This window comes from Bombus bifarius, unplaced genomic scaffold (assembly GCF_011952205.1).
Source record: "Bombus bifarius isolate JDL3187 unplaced genomic scaffold, Bbif_JDL3187 scf7180000008050, whole genome shotgun sequence".
Lineage (NCBI taxonomy): Eukaryota > Metazoa > Arthropoda > Insecta > Hymenoptera > Apidae > Bombus > Bombus bifarius.
The window spans coordinates 417,184-437,409 of NW_022884416.1; the positions used below are offsets into that span (position 1 = coordinate 417,184).

The 20,226-nt window shown below is 39.2% G+C and overlaps 1 protein-coding gene across 1 annotated transcript in view; it reads left to right on the forward strand.

The window, feature by feature from the left end:
• The first annotated feature begins 6,149 nt into the window (after window positions 1-6,149).
• Window positions 6,150-20,226, forward strand: part of LOC117208067 (U-scoloptoxin(05)-Sm1a) — a 73,752-nt gene continuing 59,675 nt past the window's right edge. Inside the window, exon 1 of the mRNA XM_033448907.1 lies at window positions 6,150-7,122. Within this exon, the coding sequence (XP_033304798.1) occupies window positions 7,062-7,122 (61 nt within the window). The 5' untranslated portion in view covers window positions 6,150-7,061. The remainder of the gene's footprint in view (window positions 7,123-20,226) is intronic.

Below are 20,226 nucleotides of genomic sequence, written 5' to 3' on the forward strand. Positions count from 1 at the left end.
TTAGAAAGACTCGAGCTTTGATTTAAGTTTCAGCGGGCATCGCGCCCGAAGAAAGAAAAGGCTATAAGTCGAAGAGGCCCGTTAAACTGCCACTCTAGGGGGCAATTACTAATGGCTCCCTATCCTCTGGGTCATCCAGAGCATGGAAAGTCATTCTTGTTCTACTTTGTCACTATGCTCGCTTTTAGTATTTGTAGTAGTAGTAGTAGTAGCTTTTTTTTGCCAATGTATATATAGTCTCATCATCCCACTGGGCTAATCGCGGTTTTTTTTCTTAGTGTCGCGAGAGGATGATTACGGTTTGAATCAGAGTTGCGATAAAATGATAATCGTGTTTGCCTGAATTGCGAATTACGATATTGCGATTGTCTTTTGCAATTTTTATTATGAATTTTTAGAACTTCTTAGAGAATTATACGTATCAAAATTTATCCAGCTTTATATTGTTTAAAATTAAATTGTAAAATTGTTAGTTCTTAATTAATTATATAGTATTATAAGTTGGAATATCAGAATATTTGAAGTAGCCTTTTCATATAATAAATAGTAATTTCCATTGAATTCAGTTTAAGAGTTAGCGTTGCGACAATGAGTGATCGCGTTTTGTTAAGTAGAGTTGCGTTTACAAAAGACCCAAAATTCCTCCGACTGTATTTGTCGGAAACTGTTCCTGGATCGCTAGATACAGCTACAAGAGCTGTACAAGTGCGATCGTTCATCAACCTTTTAAATGGTTGCACTGAGATCTCTCGCTATTAGTGTTGCGTAGTGATTCGATACGAGTGCGTAGATTAATATTTGTTAGCGTTGCGTATCAGATGTCGGGGGTTTTCAGACCTCTTTCTATCTTTTTTCCTATTTTTCTTTTTTTTTTTTTTGTAAATGATAGATTAATTGATATTGCAGATATAATAGAGCACTCCGAGTTTGATTTTGAGAATTTTCTGTTTCACAAATATTAGTAGTAAATTAGCGTTGCGGAACAAGAAGAATATTACGTTTCACTCACTGTTTGTTGATCGGAATTATATAGAGTGGAAGACTATTGAATTTCAGTAGCCCTTCTGGCTACTGCGTTGGTTCTTTTCCAGCGCTCCGTATTAGTGCGTTTGTTATTGAAAATACTGCTACAAGACATATCCTTTTGTTAGTGTTAACGTTACAATGACTACTAAAATACGGAACTTTACTAAAATACGAATGTAATACATATATATATATGTCGGAGATGAGAGGACACCGGAGACCTTCCCTGGAACTTCGGAGAATCCGTAGAATTGTAATTAAAGTTTACAGTTGTAATTAAGCGATTTGCTATCATTGTACTTGTTTGCGATTTGTGATAATAAACTTGGGCTCGGGGCGACAGTCAGTCGCCGAACGTAGCCACGGTCACGGGATGAACGCTTTGTCTAACAAAGGCATGGAGTAATTCTATAGCTCTCTTTAAAAAGGAAATAGCCGTAACACTCGACAGTAAACATTCCAACTGTCTCTGTCCCGTAGCTCGCCACACGCAGACCCTATTCTTCGAGTAAGATGATTGCCAGATGTCGATGCGTTTCCGCAGTACATGTTCAGCTAGCCTGAGTGCCCGTTATAAATCTTAAGATTTAGCTAACTAAAGTCTTTCAAACAGACAAACAGTCTTTGTCCCAACTACGAGAAGATGGAGGAAACCTATTTTTTAACGAACGACGTCTCCCACTAGAAACTTTCTCTCGAGGGCGGCTAGCATCCTTTTCTAACTACCGATATAGAAATTGACCAATTAGCAGCAACGCCAATTTCCCTTACTTTCTGAACGAAGGTTGTCCTCGACGAATCCGATGATCTCGCGTCCTTAGGCACACCCCATCATAGTTTTCCTCGGTGGCATCATCGGGACGGAGATGCATTCCTTTTTACGATCTCATCGACGAGGAGTAACGCCTTACGGTTGGTGAGTGTTACACGCTTGAGTTAGTGTATCGCGCAAGTAGATCTATCATCCCGTTGGCCGCGGATTCGTTATTGAACCTAAGACCAATATCACTACTATCGCGAGAGTCCAACCGCCATGGTTGATTGTCAAGCCTGTACTATTCATACTCGTGTTAGCAAACCGTCTCTTTATTACACCGCGACGATGGCCAGTTCCAATGAAGATTTATCAAACGCCCACAACCCTATGGCCGTCACCTCTCCGACATATACTATACATGCATGGAATTTTGAGTGGTTTCATATGTAACAAAGTATTGAGGTGATATGTCGTGATAGGTTCGGAAGGAAAACTCAGATGTGTTCAATAATAAATGTTTATTCACTGTAATGTCGGTGAGTACACTTGATGCAAGACTCGCGGTTATATTCGGTTCGCGGATGCGCGGTTACGAGTTGGAGCTCGGTTAGCTATGATTCGAGATGCGCTACGAGTGCGGACGATGATTGCACGAGATGTCGAGGGCTTAGGTAATTATTCGACTCGAACCGTGTAAGTGTAACGACCGTTGTGTGTTGACTCCCTGTAACAGACTGACTTTCCGTCACGACGCTGCTGCAAAGGAAAACTGTGTTGGGATGTGTCTAAAGATGCGAGGACATCGGATTCGTTGAGAAAAGCTTTGGTTCGGAAAGTGAGGGAAATGTACGTTAATGTTCATTGGCTAATTCGCGTTGGTCGTTGGAAAAGGACGCTAGCTGCCCTTGAGAGGATGTTGCTAGCGAGAAGCGTCGTACGTGAGAGAAAGCAGATTTCTCGTGTGTTCCTGTAACGTCAATTCACATCAGAGACCAGGCCACACACCACGGACAGAATGGCACCCAGATGTCTGCATATCCTTGGTGCGCACCCTCAATAGTCTTAAGTACCCACCAGGGGCCTTGGCATTTTCATAGTTAAGGTCCTTCGGACCAAGCGAGTATTTCCCTTTACGTTTATTGTCTACCACGTATTAGCTTAGAAAGTTGGTTTTCTTCACATCTGGTATGTTCCGTTAGCAACTTTCTCGCGAGGGCGGCTAAAACCCTTTCTGGTCCACCAACCGTCTTATTATCCAATCGGAGACGGTGTCTACTGCCCTCACTTCCTTAACCAAAATTGTCATCAACAAATCCGATACGGGACCGTGTCCTTAGACACACCCACACCCTAGCTTTCCTCAGACACAGTATCGTCAGTAAAACTTCACTTATTCTGTATCCTTAGAATAGTCAACATATCTATATCGGTCTCTACCCTTATAAGTCGCGTACTTAATGTATTGTTGTAACTAAGTCTTACATAACGTGGTTGGAGTGAATTGTGAAACGGTGTCACAAGACACGTATGTATCTCGTTTTATGCTAACAACTTTTAACTAGCAAGTAACAAAATACTAATTACAGGGTTATTCGCTTAACTCGGAACCCGAGCTTACGACGACATATGAGAATAATACATCAAGTGTGGCTCGCCATCTATAAATTGTTGTTAGAAGTATAATTAGGCGAAAACACAATGAGATTTGATTGTCGTCGAAGGACTTCAAATTTCACGTCACGATAAGGATAAGACGATCGCTTAAAAGGCGAGCGTCGCGTTTCCGCCCAACGATTTTATATCCCTGCACGCTCTCCGAACTCTCGAAGCTTTTATTGTCATGAGAGTGAAAACTAATTGATTATGATTAAGAATTATAATAATTAACCATGTTTGTTAACTATCTTGTGACACCGTTTCGAAAAACGAGAAAAACTGAGGTTTCGTAGCGAATCGGTGGAAATGCATCGAACACAGAAATCCTTTGGTCCTTTGTTTACTTACGGCTGTAGGAAATTCAATGATCGGTGCCCGTGTCACGTAATTTTTAGGGTTGGTTGGTGAAAATAAAATATAGTTGAGTCGTAACACAACTATTAACTTTGTTTTAATCAACCTTTATTATGAATTCAGCAATCACAATGTAACACGCACTGAATTAACATAAATCACAATTCACTCCAACCATGTTATGTAAGACTTAGTTACAACAATACATTAAGTACGCGACTTATAAGGGTAGAGACCGATATAGATATGTTGACTATTCTAAGGATACAGAATAAGTGAAGTTTTACTGACGATACTGTGTCTGAGGAAAGCTAGGGGTGGGTGTATCTAAGGACACGGTCCCGTATCGGATTTGTTGATGACAATTTTGGTTAAGGAAGTGAGGGCAGTAGACACCGTCTCCGATTGGATAATAAGACGGTTGGTGGACCAGAAAGGGTTTTAGCCGCCCTCGCGAGAAAGTTGCTAACGGAACATACCAGATGTGAAGAAAACCAACTTTCTAAGCTAATACGTGGTAAACAATAAACGTAAAGGGAAATACTCGCTTGGTCCGAAGGACCTTAACTATGAAAATGCCAAGGCCCCCTGGTGGGCACTTAAGACTATTGAGGGTGCGCACCAAGGATATGCAGACATCTGGGTGCCATCCTGTCCGTGGTGTGTGGCCTGGTCTCTGATGTGAATTGACGTTACACCCGCGTATAATACATAGTGCATAGGCATGCGCGATGTATACACGTTACCGATAGCTGTCAAATAAATGCACGCCCGATAACGATGATGCAACTGGATATGATGTAAACGGTAAATATTCACGAGAAAGTTAACCAGGGAAATTAAACGTCGCTGAAGAAACAACCACTGTTCAAATACGGCTAAAATCTTGCGAAGGCCACTGAGCAGGGTGATCTTGATGATGTACACATACGAGGTAAAAGCGACTGCAACTGTCGTTAATTAGATGAACGGATTGCATTACACTTCTGCCGATAGTTGTTTGGACCGGGCAAGGCTAGATAAAGGCGAGATAAAGGCGGCGAATCCAGGCAGATGCTTGGAAAACGGAATTGAAGTTGGGGCATTCGATCAACAGCAGTATTAGTAAGTAGAGACGCATCGAGCGGATGTTAGTTGGTGCGATACTCGGTTACTGCAAATTGCAGGATTTTTGCTAAAATAAAATTGTATTACCAAATAAAGTTGAAGTGATTGGAGGTGAATCCCACAAACAGCATTTTTACTGCAATAGTTATCGCGGATAAATATTTTCTACATTTAATTCTTTATAAATGCATGAACATTTGTAATCCATCTTGCTTAATATTATTATTACTTTATTTTATTTGATTATTTTATTCATTGTGTGTGCGTGAAGTGTTTTCATATGTCTGAAAGTTTTCAATATGTAATTCCGTATTTATTAGCGATTTACTATTATATACTATCTCATTTTCGTACAATTCTTGAAGTTAAGCAGATTCTTACGCAAAACTTTCAAACTATGATGAAATAAACGTTGAATTTTTGAAGTTTTGTTAGAAAAATATTTATGAAATAAATGAAATTGCTCATAACATTTTCTACTACTCTCTTCGTTCTATTGATCCGTATAGGCGTAGTAACGATAAACAATGTACAGAAAATGGGTTGAAAATTTGATAGTGGAACGTCAAGGAAATTGATCGATGGCGCGATTGTAATTGAACTATTGCCACATTTAACAAGTTAACAAGAAACGATGTGAACGATGAATTTCGGGTTGCGAATATTAGGATTACCTTTGACACAGCTGCGATTGTTTCACAAATTTCTGCGACGACACGCGGATAAACGAAAGAAAGGTTTAACGGGGCGCTGAGCAAAACTGATAACTAGGAAACTGGAGGTGACCGATAAAATGATAATTAAAAAAGTTCACCGGATAAAACGCCACGAAACTAAAGTTAAAGTATTACGCTATCGATATCGAATTTTTAACAACTATTATATAAATACAGCGTTTGTAATGCATTGAAATTGAAAGGCTTTGAGAATTTGAAATTATGCTATACGATCGAATAGATACGTCGATTAGAATTTTTGAAAGAATATCTAAAAATTAGTATTTTAGCTTTTTGTTTTCTCAAAAATTAATAAAACTTATACATATATATTAAATTTATATATTAAGCGGCTGCGTACTTTTTATTGTCGACATTACAGTACATATGTATGTATATGGCAGCCTAGAATAATGTAGGTAAAATAGCGTATGGTAGTGTGCAATTAAGTTGAAGTATATCAAATTTCGTATCATCTCGTAGTACGTATATGCTTTTATGTGATGAAGAAAATCTGATAGCACGAAGATGCTGAACTAGAAGTGAATTAGAAGCAAAATTGCGTTAAAGTAAAGAAAGTCAAAATCGTAGATAACAGATCGTGCGAACTCGAACGTAAATTGTGAATTGTTTTATCGAATTTGTTTATCGAACGATAATCCGGAAGCTAAAGTGGTCAGCTTGCGCAAATTACAAAAGAGGCCAGCGAAAGGGAACAGGCCGAATTTTGTAGCGGCCGTATGCACAGGCCACACAGAAACACATGAACATACATAGATGTGTGCAAAGGAAAATGGTGGAGGGCACAGAGGTGCGAGAAGATAAGCGCGCGCGACGACGCGGCGCGGCGCGTCGCGGCGCCACTACTGCAGCGTAACGTAACGGAGAAAGTCAGTCCGACGGCGGCGCCTCACCAGTCGTACGCGTTAGGACGCGCTCTTTCGTGGCCCAGCAATCAAAAAGCGGCCACTCGTGATTTCGTGTAACCCTTCAGTGCCTCCAAACAAAAATCGTCTTCAATCGAATAAATTTTTATCCAAACAAACGGAGAACAAACAATACACGAAGCCAGTTAAACAAATCCTAAAATAAGATCAAAAGTAAGGAATAGAAGAATTTGGGAAAAGAGAGGCATAGGATCGGAAAACAAGAAGAGACACACGGAGGATCGCGATTGGATCCCCGATCTAAAGATTGTCAGTGATCGTCTTGTATTAAGAGAAAACAGAATTTTGGTCTGCAGGCTGATCGCGAACGGATCGAATCGAACGGATTGATCATCGAAGATCGAAGAGAGGTTTTCAAGAGACGAAGTCGCTGGATCAAGTGCCTTGTTCTTTCTATATCGCCCCTGGGCGGCTCCTGGCTCTCGCAAGTATCATCGGTCCAAACTGACGGACTTATTCTCAGTTCTCGCAGTACAAGCTCCAACCACCGGCAGCAGAATGTTTTCCTTCTCGAGAGCTTTCCCGCCGATTCTCTTCGCGACGCTCTTCATCTGCATCGGTGAGTTTTTCTACGCTTCTGCTTCTCGCGAAACGCAAGTGGCCAATGTAGTCAACAAAATAGAATACTTCTCGGTTCTTATCATTGAAAATTATGTGATGATGAAAATAATGGTCGCGTTATACCTTTCTTCGTTTGAAAGAGTTCTCCTCTAACGGTTTCTCCAAATTAATTGTTAAAATTACCAAATTAATTACTTGACAAATTAATTGATTGTGTGTGTGTGTGTGCGTGCGTGCGCACGCGCGTACGAGGGTAGGGGGGGGGGAGGAGCAACGGTAAAGTCTACCGATTCTTTTTATAGATCTCTACTCTCTATCGAAAATGTTTATGAATCCAATTTCAGTACGCGAATAGTAGTAAATTTCGAAAAACGTAAATTAAAAATTTATTAAGAATGAATTTTTGATAAGCACTTGGCGCTTCTTAGAGTTTTGGGGTAAGAGCCGTGCGGTCCGTAGTAATTCGCTTACCAAAAAGCATCTCTATCTTTCTTGCTCCGTGACCAGATGCATTAAGGAATAGATTTTTTGTTTTATATATATTATATTCATCGTGGATATTGGTCGGGTCGCTTGTGCCATCGGTTTATCCCCTTATCAATCTATCATTGGTCAAATTGTTTCACGTATTCTGTGGTCATGTCATGAGTGACGTGACAGTCACGTCATAGGCACCTCATAGCTCGATCAGTTTTTCAAACATTCACTCAAGCATTCAACCGAGATCCTTATTAAGCCCTCGACGCAGTCATGAATCATCGTAAGGCTAAATAGTGACGGACTATTTGGCATTATATCGGCATGAAAGTGTGTTGCCGCTAACATATTTGCGCGTGAAATTCTAAAGGGAATGGTGTATGTAGGCTGTAGATGAAGAGAAAATTGAAAGTATCTACTGGACGGTGCTTGTTAATATAAAAATACCAACAAGCGATACAACAATTTCACGAATTACACGCAACTCGATTCTAGAAACGGCCGCGGATATAATTTGAATCGGACCATCCCGTATCACGTTTCATCCTCGACTCGTTAAACGTAACCGCTCGATAACAATCGTCGAGCACGCGATATGCTTCTTCATTCCGATTAACCCCCCGAAAATCCACTAAGCTCCATTAATTATTTCCACCAGCCTATTGTCATCGTTAAACGGCTCGATTATCCACTTTCCACAAAATCAGCGTTCGAAATGTGGCCAATTGTCTGCATTCTTCCGCAAAGTACATCTATTGAATGATTCTCGAACAGAATCATTCCGCCAGTAGCTTCGTGCGATATTCTATGCGCAATGAGTTCATTATCCGATCGACTATTGGTCGTGGTCGCGAAGGGATTGTTCCAATCCCCGCGTCGCAACGAAACGCATCGCCTTTTCAATGAATAGCATTATTTCCGAGGAGAAGTTTACGCTTTGATGGAGCTGGCCGAGCAAAGCCTGGGTAGGGGCGGGTCCAACCGAATTTTCGCCATTGCTAAACGAACGGCAGGGATAGGTTGAAAGGGGTGAAAAGGGAAACAGGAATTAGGCGAATAATCGAGTTTGGTATCTCGACGAACAGACGTTCCTCGATAAAAGCGAATGGCAAGCGTATGAAAAATAGTTTCACTATGGAATCTAATTTTAAGTCAATTTTTATTAATTTTAAGTCAATGATTTTGCATTCTACAACGAGAACTCGTAGGGTTTGAACAACCCAAATTTCGTAAAAGTAGTACTGAAGCTCTGTAGGCAAAGAGGCAAAAAATACCTATTTCCTATATGTATAACATTTTTTTGTCTTTTTATTCTTCATATGTTGGATCAAATTATGAAAATATGATATATGTAACCACGTAAAGTTGGAGTAGAAAGTATAATGGTCGAACTTGCCTTCCATTCATGGCTTTTAGGATCATTGGTGGAGTGACAATAAAGAGCGTTTCAAATTACACTAGTCGAAATTCTTACTGTTCGGTTTAGAAGTTGAATATTTTGCAATCCCTAAAGCTACTCCCAAATGTTAAAACTTATTCCTTATTTCCAATTTGTTTCATTTATTACGCCATTGGCAACTTCCATGCTTGTAATTTCAAACTTGTAAATCATCCATGTTGTCACTTTCATAATACGTAACGTGCACAATATTACCGTCCAATCTATACCGATTTCTGATATTGTAATACGATATTCATAAATTCGTTGCATTCCTGGTACATTGGCGAAAAAAAGAAATTCTCATCGCCTCCAAGATCTAACGGATAGATTTCTACGCGTTATCTATAATGCCAGACCAACCTATCCTCTGCACGGAACGCACCGTAATATCATCCTAGCACCGGATACTCACAGATTCTTGCCCTTTCAGCATTACTCGCGCGAAACGACAGCTAGCACTCCCAGCATTTGGTTCTCAGTTGGTCTTGATTGGTCTTCGATTGATCTTCAATTGGTCTTTAGCCGAAAGTGCAAGTGATCTCCTCTGTTTCTTTTTCTCCGATTTTTTACTTCGAACTGACACCGTACAATGTAACGCTTTAACGCCAGTGTTTCCCTTTTGGCGGAACCCACGCCAATCAACGTAATGGAGGCTTGTTGAAGGGCATCCTGTCTTTTTTTCCTCTGTCTGTCCGTCTCTTTCCCTCTCTTGCGCTCTCTTTCTCATTCTCCATTTTTCTCTCAACCCTCGTACATCCTCGTACATTTTTGCATCGCCGTACATTTTATACGCATCTAACAAGGATACAAATATCAAGTCCCTAAAAATCAGGCCGAACATCCACACTTCAGACCCGGAATTTCTCTCTCTCTCTCCCTCTCTCACTCTTAAAAGGGATAATAAAGCGATGTGGTGCCGTAAATATACGGGCTGCACCCTTGCGGTCCTTTATCACTTTTGTTAGCCTCGTCGTCTTTGACCCGCGAAAAGGCTAGCTTCTAGCTGGAAATCCAAACTGGCTGGTGTGCCGACCTAATGCGCGTTTTTATCGCTCCACTCTCCAAGTATCGGTACCTTTTGTCGGACGATCGATTGGTTTAGATCGAGAGAGACGATTTCGTTGTGTCGGTAAAACTGAATGGCGTAAATCTGTTTAAGATCGTGTTTGTCTCTTAGTCTTTTCTTTTTAAATCGTGATCAAGCATCTTTCAGATAATTTTAGATGTAACAATATATTATATGCATAAGATAGCATACTGTAACAAGTGAATATGGATTATCATCGTAAATGCTACTTACCATATTTAGAAGAATGATAAATTATTGCGTTACTGTTTGTTCGAATGGCTTTTAATAACTTGATAAATTGTTCTCGTGTTAATTAATCATATCCCGTATTTAAATTTCAGTTTCCAGACTGTTATGTCCACTAACATATTAACTTCAATTATAAGAGCCTTGCTCTATCCTCAACGAATATTGTGCCAGTGTATCGCGTCTCTATACGCTAGCTCATTGTCGACGATATATATTATAAGCAAGGGTGTAAATTAAGTGGAAAAATATATAATTTATAATTTTGTGAATCACAGTGTTATACAAACTGAATCACCCCTATTATCTTAACGGTAATCAGGGGATCGATCAACTCGTGGTGTCGGTTATTATAATCGTAACGGGAATTTACGACTCCCGTTGACGTCTCTCCTCGCGATTGCGTCTCCCTGCGATTGGTCGAAAATTCACAGACATTTGATAGCTTAAAGATCTTCCTCACAGTGAAATTTTCCATCCTTTTAATCGATCGATATCTTTTCTTCGTGTTATCTAAAGATTTCATAAAGTTTAGTAAATTGACAGCTTATTATTTTGTTCAAAGTTTAAATTCTTTAAATCTAAATTAGCGACCGGTTTTCACTCGATATTATATGCATTTTGGTTGAAAGTATGCTGGAATCGTAAGATGGCATAAAATTTGCTATTATATTCATTTGGCTTTAGATCTAAATTAGTGCAACTTTTAACTAATTCGTACGTAAATTACCTTGTTACCATGTTATTTGAAAGCTAACGACGCGGCAAACGACCCGACGTTTAGGCGTCTTCTGTAAATTAGCAAGTTACACTTACATGTCGCTACAAGTTTCTTTGCCGATCTAAATTTGAGTGTTTATGATCGATACCGACGAGATTTTTTACGTCTAAATTCACGTTGTTGTTGATAAAAGTTCCTATGTTATTTGCCAGATTAGAATCTCAGACTGGTTGTCTGCAATTTTTCTTTTGGATGTATTCGATGAGAAGAGAGGAGAACAGTTGGTAAAAATTTGAACAATCCGATTTTCCCACAGATTATTCTGTGATACGAGAAACTCGCATGGGAAAGATTAAATCGAGGGGAGCCGATGTTATTTAAATCTAGCTGAGTTTTATTATACATAAATGATGAAAATGTTAAGGATATCTTCGGATAAGTGAGAGCTTTACTTTTAATATAACTACACGTAGTTTCTTTCTTTTCAAAAATGAAATTCCTTTCTTACAATGTTTCTTATGCTTCGAGCATAAAATTTCTTCGTATCTTTTTATTAGAAAATAAAATATACGTATATAAAGGGACCCACAAATAACTGAACGTAGCAGTTTTTCGCGAGATTTTATGTTAATACGTACATGCGTATGTACATGCCCATCATCTAATACATATCTACAGTGATAAGGGTAAAAACAGAGAAACGATTATACTAGCAAAGTCAACTAATTGCATTCTGGATCTGTTTTGTAAATTTTCCCCATCACTCATCGTAATCAAATAAATTTTCTACATACGTACGTACCAATAATTAAGAGATAATTACGAACTAAATTAAGTTGGATTTGGTATAAGAATCATTTATATCCTGGCCATCGCATAAAGCATTAATCCTTTTCGTATTAATTTTCTCCGACTAAGCATCTTTTAAAGGAAATGACGGAAATGGATTTGAAGGAAAACAAATAACTTCGTAACACCTTTAAACCCAACAACATAATAACGTAATGCTAATTATCGGCTGTTAATGAGCATGTAGTTAGGAAACGTAGACATACATATGTATCGTAATAGAATAAAATTCAACGAACCATATTTAAATGGCTGACTTTTTGATAGCAAAGTGCCGTATACACGATGTTAGTTGGCTATTCTACAAATTATCATAATTTCCTTAAAAGGCCGGTCTTTGTTTGTTTCCTTGCCAGAAAACTATCATAAAGTCTCTAACGATCTTCTGTAGTCCAAATGCTCGTTGCCGGGTATAACGGTTCTCGGTATCTTGTAATGCCGAGCTTTGATCTCGCGAGATCACCTATCATCAGTGACCAGTATTTTTACCTCCGCTCAAGGGGTTAGGTCAGGTTAGGTTAGGGTCGCGCTACAGAGCCACAGGCAGAGGGTAAACGCAAGTTAGTTGTCCTTTAGAAATAAGAGAGCTCGTTGTTAATCGTTATCCGGTAGTTGCTAGTCGTTCTACTTGGTCGTCACTCGTCACAGAGTCGACGCTCGTAGCCATCGCTCGTCCTAACTGATAGTCGCTTATTGTCTCTAGTTTCTACTTGCAAAATCCAACAAACGCCGAGCAAAGAGATTACGATATTTATGGCTGCACCGGGTATAATATTGTTAAGCCCGCGTCGCAACGTCAATGCGACCAGAGGGGATGAAAATACGCATGGACGTGGTCGTTTCATATATATCCCTTTGCAGGTGCACTCACGACACGGTTAATTTCGACGAAAAGTCAGCTTACGAAGGCGTTAGGATGTTTAAGGGAAGAATCTTACGACAAAGTGATATCTTTTTTTCTTTACACGAGTCAAAAGTATAACGTTTTAAAGATATATTTTTGAAACCTTGAGGATAATTTTGTGCAGCACTATATATATACTATGTAGTAGTAATAATTCTAAAAGCATAATATTCGTAAATCTGATTTTCCAATTTGCAGCCATACTTTATGGTACGGTCATCGATTTCTTCCCGAATGTCATGCGTCACCAATGTAAAAGTCGTAAAAGTCGTAAAATTATAATTCGCAGGGAATCCGTGAATCTGTTGGCTTGTACATCATTGGGTCGCCGCCGATAGGGCCAAATAGCTACATAATCTGGACGCAACGAAGATACGCGTGGGCACTTTGAAACACGAGTACAACCTGATTCTGTTATCATAGAGCATCGTTTTGCAGATTTGAAGATTTTTCTAAATAAAACATACGACCCGAACGTTCGTCTTTGTTAGCCGTATCGCTGTATCAAGGGATAGAGCAATCCTCGTTTCTCTGCTGTAACAAAGCTATCCTGTGGGTGCGAAACCTCGTTGAGCACGGTATCGTGAAGTTTCTCGAGTGGTGTAAAGTCTAAGGCGTGGGTTTGAAGCGAAGAAAAAAGTTGAAGCGGTCCAGTGTCCGTAGCCTTAATTTTTAATAGCGTGTGTTCAGTTTAATGGAAAGGCGCGTGTGCGTTCGTTACATGTGCCAGCCAGTTCGTGAAAAGAACCAGATCCACTAGAGGAAACTTGGAAAAAATTGGACGTGGGTGAAAGGTGAAGTAGAATTTTTCTTTCGTCGATAGTCGTAAAATTCTAAAGCTTCGAATATTCCTCAAAAAAGATATATCTAACAAAGGAAGTGTCTCGTATTACCGTTTATTATTCATTTATTATCTTAATTAGACAAGCAGAGGAGTATAGAAATGTACTAAACAGATATTTATTCTTACTTTGATGAAAAATTCGTACTATCTCGAAAGTGACATTAAACCTGATAGGTCTTCTTCGTGCAATCTCTTCCTCTCTTCCCAAAGATTGGACCGGAAGTGCTCGAACGCAACAGCAGCAAAGGTCGAATAGCTCTGCTATTCGTTCCACAATCGTGTTTCGCCCAAAATTATAGTAATTTTTCACTGTCTTCGGAGCAGCTTCTCAAAGTTTCCCTTGTACTGCACTTTTCTTCGAAAAAGAAACTAATTCGCACGTGAAATCTTACTACACAGGATATTCTCTTCGAGCAGAAAGACGAGACGTGGGTCGCGTGAAATTGACCCTCTTATAATATAAACGCTTCTTTCACTGTGAAGCATTCCAGTGTCCAAGACGACGTAGCTTTATGCGATACGTTTTGCCCTTCTACGCACGGTAATGATTGCAAATATTTCTCGGAATTATTGAAAAAAAATCTTCTTTAACAAGCCTAAGAATTCTATAAATGAAAAAAATTCCACACAAGAAATGATACGAACAAACGATTTCTATTTCCCTATAAACAAACTACTTCCTTGTTGCTAGATTGCGATAGTACGTGCACTCTACTCGAAAGTATAATAGCTAGGCACGCGTGGGAGCTTTGTAAATCGACCCTGGTCAAATGGCTGGACGGACACGAGAACGTCGACTTTTCGAAATTCTCTGTCTAAGGACCTGGCCTAAGTGTCTGACCTTTTCGAGTCTGAAGAGGTCTAACAAGTTTCGTGGATGTAGCAGGATTTCCAGCATTTGCATATACGTGCCGCACGTCGATGCGCGATGCCGCCCAATTACTGAGAATCCATCGTTTCCTTCCGCAACGTTCAATGAAATCCAAGAATCTCCGGCCTCTACTACACTCTAAAAATCTTTCCTCTTTTCTAAAGCATTTTGCATCTTTGTACGATTTCTTCCTTCGTTTTGTCTATGTTCGGGATTTGGAGTGGCCGCCTGGTAATTACCGCGACGCTTTATGTGAACCAGATGCAATCCACGGGCAGGACGACCGTCAAGGGTCTACGCTACCTTAGTGCGGACCCATCATAAACGTAACCCATAAGGTACGTAACTTCTTTATTTTATGGTACATCTCAGGAAGACCGGAAACGCGGGTTTTCCTCAAGTGTAATGTCACCCGCACGCGATCCTTCATTAGGGCGGCCAGCCCATCCTTAAACATACGTCTTTACCCAATGATCAGATAGGAACAGACTTGAGACACACCCACCACGAACTTTTCTCTACGACAGCAACATCACCAAGGATCACTCTTGCACCAGTATTCTAAGAGTCAACATATAACAGTATTCAGTCAGTGACAATTATATTTAACAGTATAACCAGTGAACTAAAAGACAGTTGTACTCAGAGTATTGAGTGGAACAGTATAACCAATGTACTAAGAGACAGTTGTAATCAGAGCATTGAGTGGAATAAATAAGATGAACTAAACCTCGCTCTTTACATTTATTATAATCCTCCACCTTGGTCTCTAATAACGTTCAAGGCTCGCGATACCAACCGATCAGTTGTGCCTGACTGGTCGCTAGTTAGTTGAGTGTTGCAACAGTCTATATCATAGTTGTTGTATACAGTTCATATAGTTGACACGGTAAAGAGCTAGATTGGACCGATACAGTGCTTTTTATAGAAAATGATTTACATGTATATCACGAGAGGAAATGAAAGGAACCTACCACGTATATTAATTTACACTTACTTGTGTTATGGTAATAAGTGGAAAAATATCACATCCCAACCCAACACGCTTCAAAATGCGCCGAATTTCGAGAATAAAAAAAGTCGAGGCAAAAAGAACTCTGAAAGATAGAGCGCAAAATTGTTGTCTGTTTTGCGCGCTCTCAGCGGGCAGCTTAAAAGTAGCAGGAGATTCTCCGTTCCACTCGAGGGATTCGCACTTTCGTGTTCAACTATCGCGTCCTTGGTACACGAATACGACACAAATCCGTCACGAATTCTTGGCAACACGCTAAAGGCGTTCCTCGGATCAGAAGAGTACGTACGTGTGCGAAATCTCAGAATCCTACGGATCCTCTGTATAAAAATACGCGAGACATAGTAAACCGGGCGTTCGATTTCGGATATACCGCGAAGGAAATCGATCTTGTGCAAATGCAGCTTTTGTGCCAGTACATTCTTCGGCAAGTCAAACGAAGCTATAAGAGAGATCTAGCAAGCTCCTTCCGATACGCGTTCCTTTTCAAATCGTACTCTGAGCTTCGATTTCCCTATTTCTTCTTTTATGCTTTTACGTTCTCTCGATTATCGCAGTTGTTTTATGGAATGTATTAGTACGAAAGAGAGTTCAGAATTATGATACGCGTATTTGAGGCAGGGCATTTCTGTTGCCAAGCGGTAGTTTATTATAACGTTATAAATATCTCGATTTCTTTAAATTTCATACGATTGTAGCTGCTATCTGATCTAGCTGAAAGAAATAGCGACAAAAGAAAAGTCGAGCGAATCTCCTTTACTAATGTAAAACGATTAAACAAAATTTTCATATAATACGTTATTATATATGTTATTTCGTCATCGTGATAGTTTCAAGTCTCTATTTTCGTCTCTGCTGCAAGAATCTCGTGTTCGTTCACATGTTTGATAAGTGGACCGTGCAAATACGTCACGGTAGCTTTTGTTATAAAGGGAATTTTAAAAATTCTTTCTCCAACATCAGCATTTAGGGATACTTTATCGTATATAGGTATGTACGTAGAATTTCTTCGTATTAGAATTTGCTGTTAGAATCAGGACACACAGTAATCGCGTACTCTCTTATTTTCGAGTCCTGAGGTATCGTATCCACAAAATCTTATTTCATGGAAAATAAATCACGGTAAAAATAATATTGCAAGTCAGAATGCATCTGATAATTTATCAATATTTTCTATTCTCCTATTTTGTTTAATATTAGCAATTAACCAAGCAACGACGAATCTTATCGTTTCTTGCCAAAAGTGTATTTCCACAAATATCTTTTTCAAATCAAACTCGATAATTCATTGCGGTTATCTTCTGTCCCATTTCAACCAAAACTCTAAAATAAATGAATTACTTTTGAAATTAATAATTTTCCTGCGTGCTGAAAAAAATCCTCTTTGAACCGTTGAAAACGTTATTTGTTCGGTTTCGTTGGAAGAAGCAGCTATAAGAGTTTCGTTTATTAAAGCCAGACAAATGGGCGTGTGCCGCGTTCAGGCCGCTGCAGGGACGAAAACGTATCGACGCGACGGTCCCCGGTCGGCATGAGGACTTTACTTTACAGCTTACGGAATAGACGAAAGAGGACGGCACAGAAAGTTCAATCTCCCGGGGAACGAGCGCGACCCAGTTTCCCGTTGCCGCTTTGACCACGTGACATTCGCGCCTCGTATGTTTCTCAGTTCCTCAGTCTGTATTTCTGCAGAAATCATTGCAATATGTCATGCTTCGACTTCGATTCGTCAGGCTTTGCTCCATCATGCCATTTAAACGCCATCACCTTCGCTAATCTTGAGATTTCTCCTGAAATTCAATACCGTATCTTAAATACTATATTCCTTAGATCCTATCTGTGATTGGAATTTGATAACAGTCCATTCCCATTTCGATAGTTAATTTTCTAGAAAAGAGGAGAATTTTCATATCATTCTTTGTCATTTTCATTCTCAATTTTCAACATTTTTATTCTTTTCATAATTAATTTTAATATACTTTTTATCATTTTCATCAATTTTCATCATTTCCGTTTTGCATGTAATAAACGAGATTTTTTGCAATAATGAGATTGTTATTGAGATTCTAACTATTAGTTGAAATGTTTTAGCCGCTCAGGGCCACGAGGTTCCCTCCCTTTTCGATAACTGAGATTTCACCGTTTGTTTTTTATTAATATTTAATTTGTGCCAAATTAATTCAAAAACGTGGGAGTTTAAAAAATGAAACTGTTTTTTACACATTCCAGTCCCCGAGATATCGAAAGAAGTCGCTCCGATCATATAGACTTGGATCTTTAATTAAAAAGAAAAGAAAAAAATAGATTTTATCGAAATGATTCGACGCAAGCCTGATATATCTCCTCGTTAGTTTATCCGAATTCGATACTACGAATCATAATTGCTCCTACATCTTGTTCGAACTTTAGTATTCCCATCTATGCTTTTTCGCCTCTGTCAGATTTATTGCTTCGATTTCTTCGATTCTACGTTCGCCAAATCTCTTCCAGATATACTAGCGTATAAATATACAATAGCGTTAAAATCTCGTCTATATTGTTTCAAATTTGGTGTGAAATGTTACGAGATGTACTTCTTCTTTCCACTAAATCTGTTTCTGGTTAATTCCTTTACAGTTACATTCTATGTATTTTATCAGCGTTTAACGTGAAAAAGTAATTGTTAACACGCGAGATTCCTCCTTTTGAATTTTTTTATATTTTAGAATGAAAGAGAGCCTGACCCCAATCTATAACACCTCGTTCGTACAACCATTAAAAATGATTGACATTGATCAGCAAATTCGACAGAGAAATTACTCTGAAATGATATACTTATTGTTACGAACGATGAAAAAGAAACAGCGAACCGTGGCACTTTGCGGGTTAGAGTAATATAAATTTTCATACTATTTGAAGAGGGCCTAACAATATCGTCGATAGCCAAGAGCTTCATTACGAGTACGGTAGAAGGAAATTGGTCGTGGAACGAGATTCTTGGAGTTGACTGGAGATCTGCATAGATTAAACATCCGGAACCTACTAATCTCTTTAAGGGTAGATCTTGATAATACAAGAGGGGGAAAAAGAGTTTCTTAAAGATCTATTTGTGAATCCATTAGCTGCACCATCTTGTATCTCGACTTGTACGAATCGTTAAAATTAATTCGAGCCTTTTTGAATTAATTTGAGAAAGCTATTGCGTTAAATTGGGATTAACGTTATAACGTGTATAATTAATACCTATATACATACGTACGTATAAGTTCATTTTTATTAAACATGCGATTTAATACCAACTGTAAGTGGAAGCTCGTTAATGTAAAATATATTCATCCATATTTGATAAATCAAATTTGTGGAACAATATTTAGTTTACAATTGGCGTCGTCACATCGAAGACAATATCAGTAAGACAGATAAGAACTTTTAAATGTATAAATAATCTCATTTACGTATTTTGTATATCTAATTGTCATTCGAATGATCATGTATCTTCTATAACGATGAAATATTCCTCATAACTGCCCAATAATGCAAGTTTAGCACCATTATCGCAAAATTTCCGATACATCCCACTAAGTACTACCAAAACCAGTAAACTAAGTAAACCAGCCTCGTGCCTAAACATTTACCAATATTAGATTTTGTTTCAATTATTCCGATTTCTCCAGGGCATGCCAAAGGATTCACGAAATCTCGGTGATTAGCTCGATGATTAGTTCGATGATCAATCAATGTTCAAGAACTTCTTATCCGGAAATGTTCGTAGATTTTGTCAAATTGAATAAAATGAAAAAATAAATTAACCTTCGCGCTCCAGATGGACACGATCTCCCCTGGAAAGCATTAAATCACCGGTGGAATCGTTTCTGGCAAGAGTTTCTGTTTTTCAACCCCCTCGCCACGGTTGCCGCCGACCCTTATCGGTTCGACGAGCCGCAAGTTTCGTTGGAAATTCGATTATCAGTCGGAGATTCTTCTGCTCGAACGGTCGGCTAAAGGGAATTGAAACGGGGTGGCGCGGCGGTGGTTGAATGAAAATCAGGGACGCGCGTCACGATACGCTAACCTATTAGCCTAAAGTAATTTCCGTTTAATTTCGTAGCTGACGAGCCGGTAAGCTTTCCCTTCTCCGCAGTACCCGTTTAACGAGCTTTTAATACCGAATACCGGGTGCTAATAATGTCCGGATAATGAGACTTATTTCTCTCGTTGCACGGGCCTTTGTGCGCCATATGCCGTCGTCGATGATAAATCACCTGATTTCCACCACTTTGGCTTACGCGTTTTGATATGTGCGGTGTTTTACCGTTGCTCGACTGTTGCTCAATTGTTGCTCTACCATTGCTTCCACTGTTTCTCCACTGTTGCTCCACTGTTGTTCGATTCCGTGTACATTTTCTAATTCGCTTTCGTCCACTCCCTATAGAATCACTATGAAAATTTCTGAAATTTTGTAGAGAGTACGGACGAATCACCGTCAGTGCATATGACTTTCTGTTTCAATGGTATATTACATTGTTTCTTAAAACGTTCGAAACCTTTTTATTAATTAATACCAAAACAATACCACATGAAATTTCCGCATGAAATTTCAAAGACTACAGCTGTTTCGACCGTTCGCGGAGAGACGCGATCGCGAGATAGCACGTCAACGAGAGTTGTAAGTTCCCGTTACGATTAAAT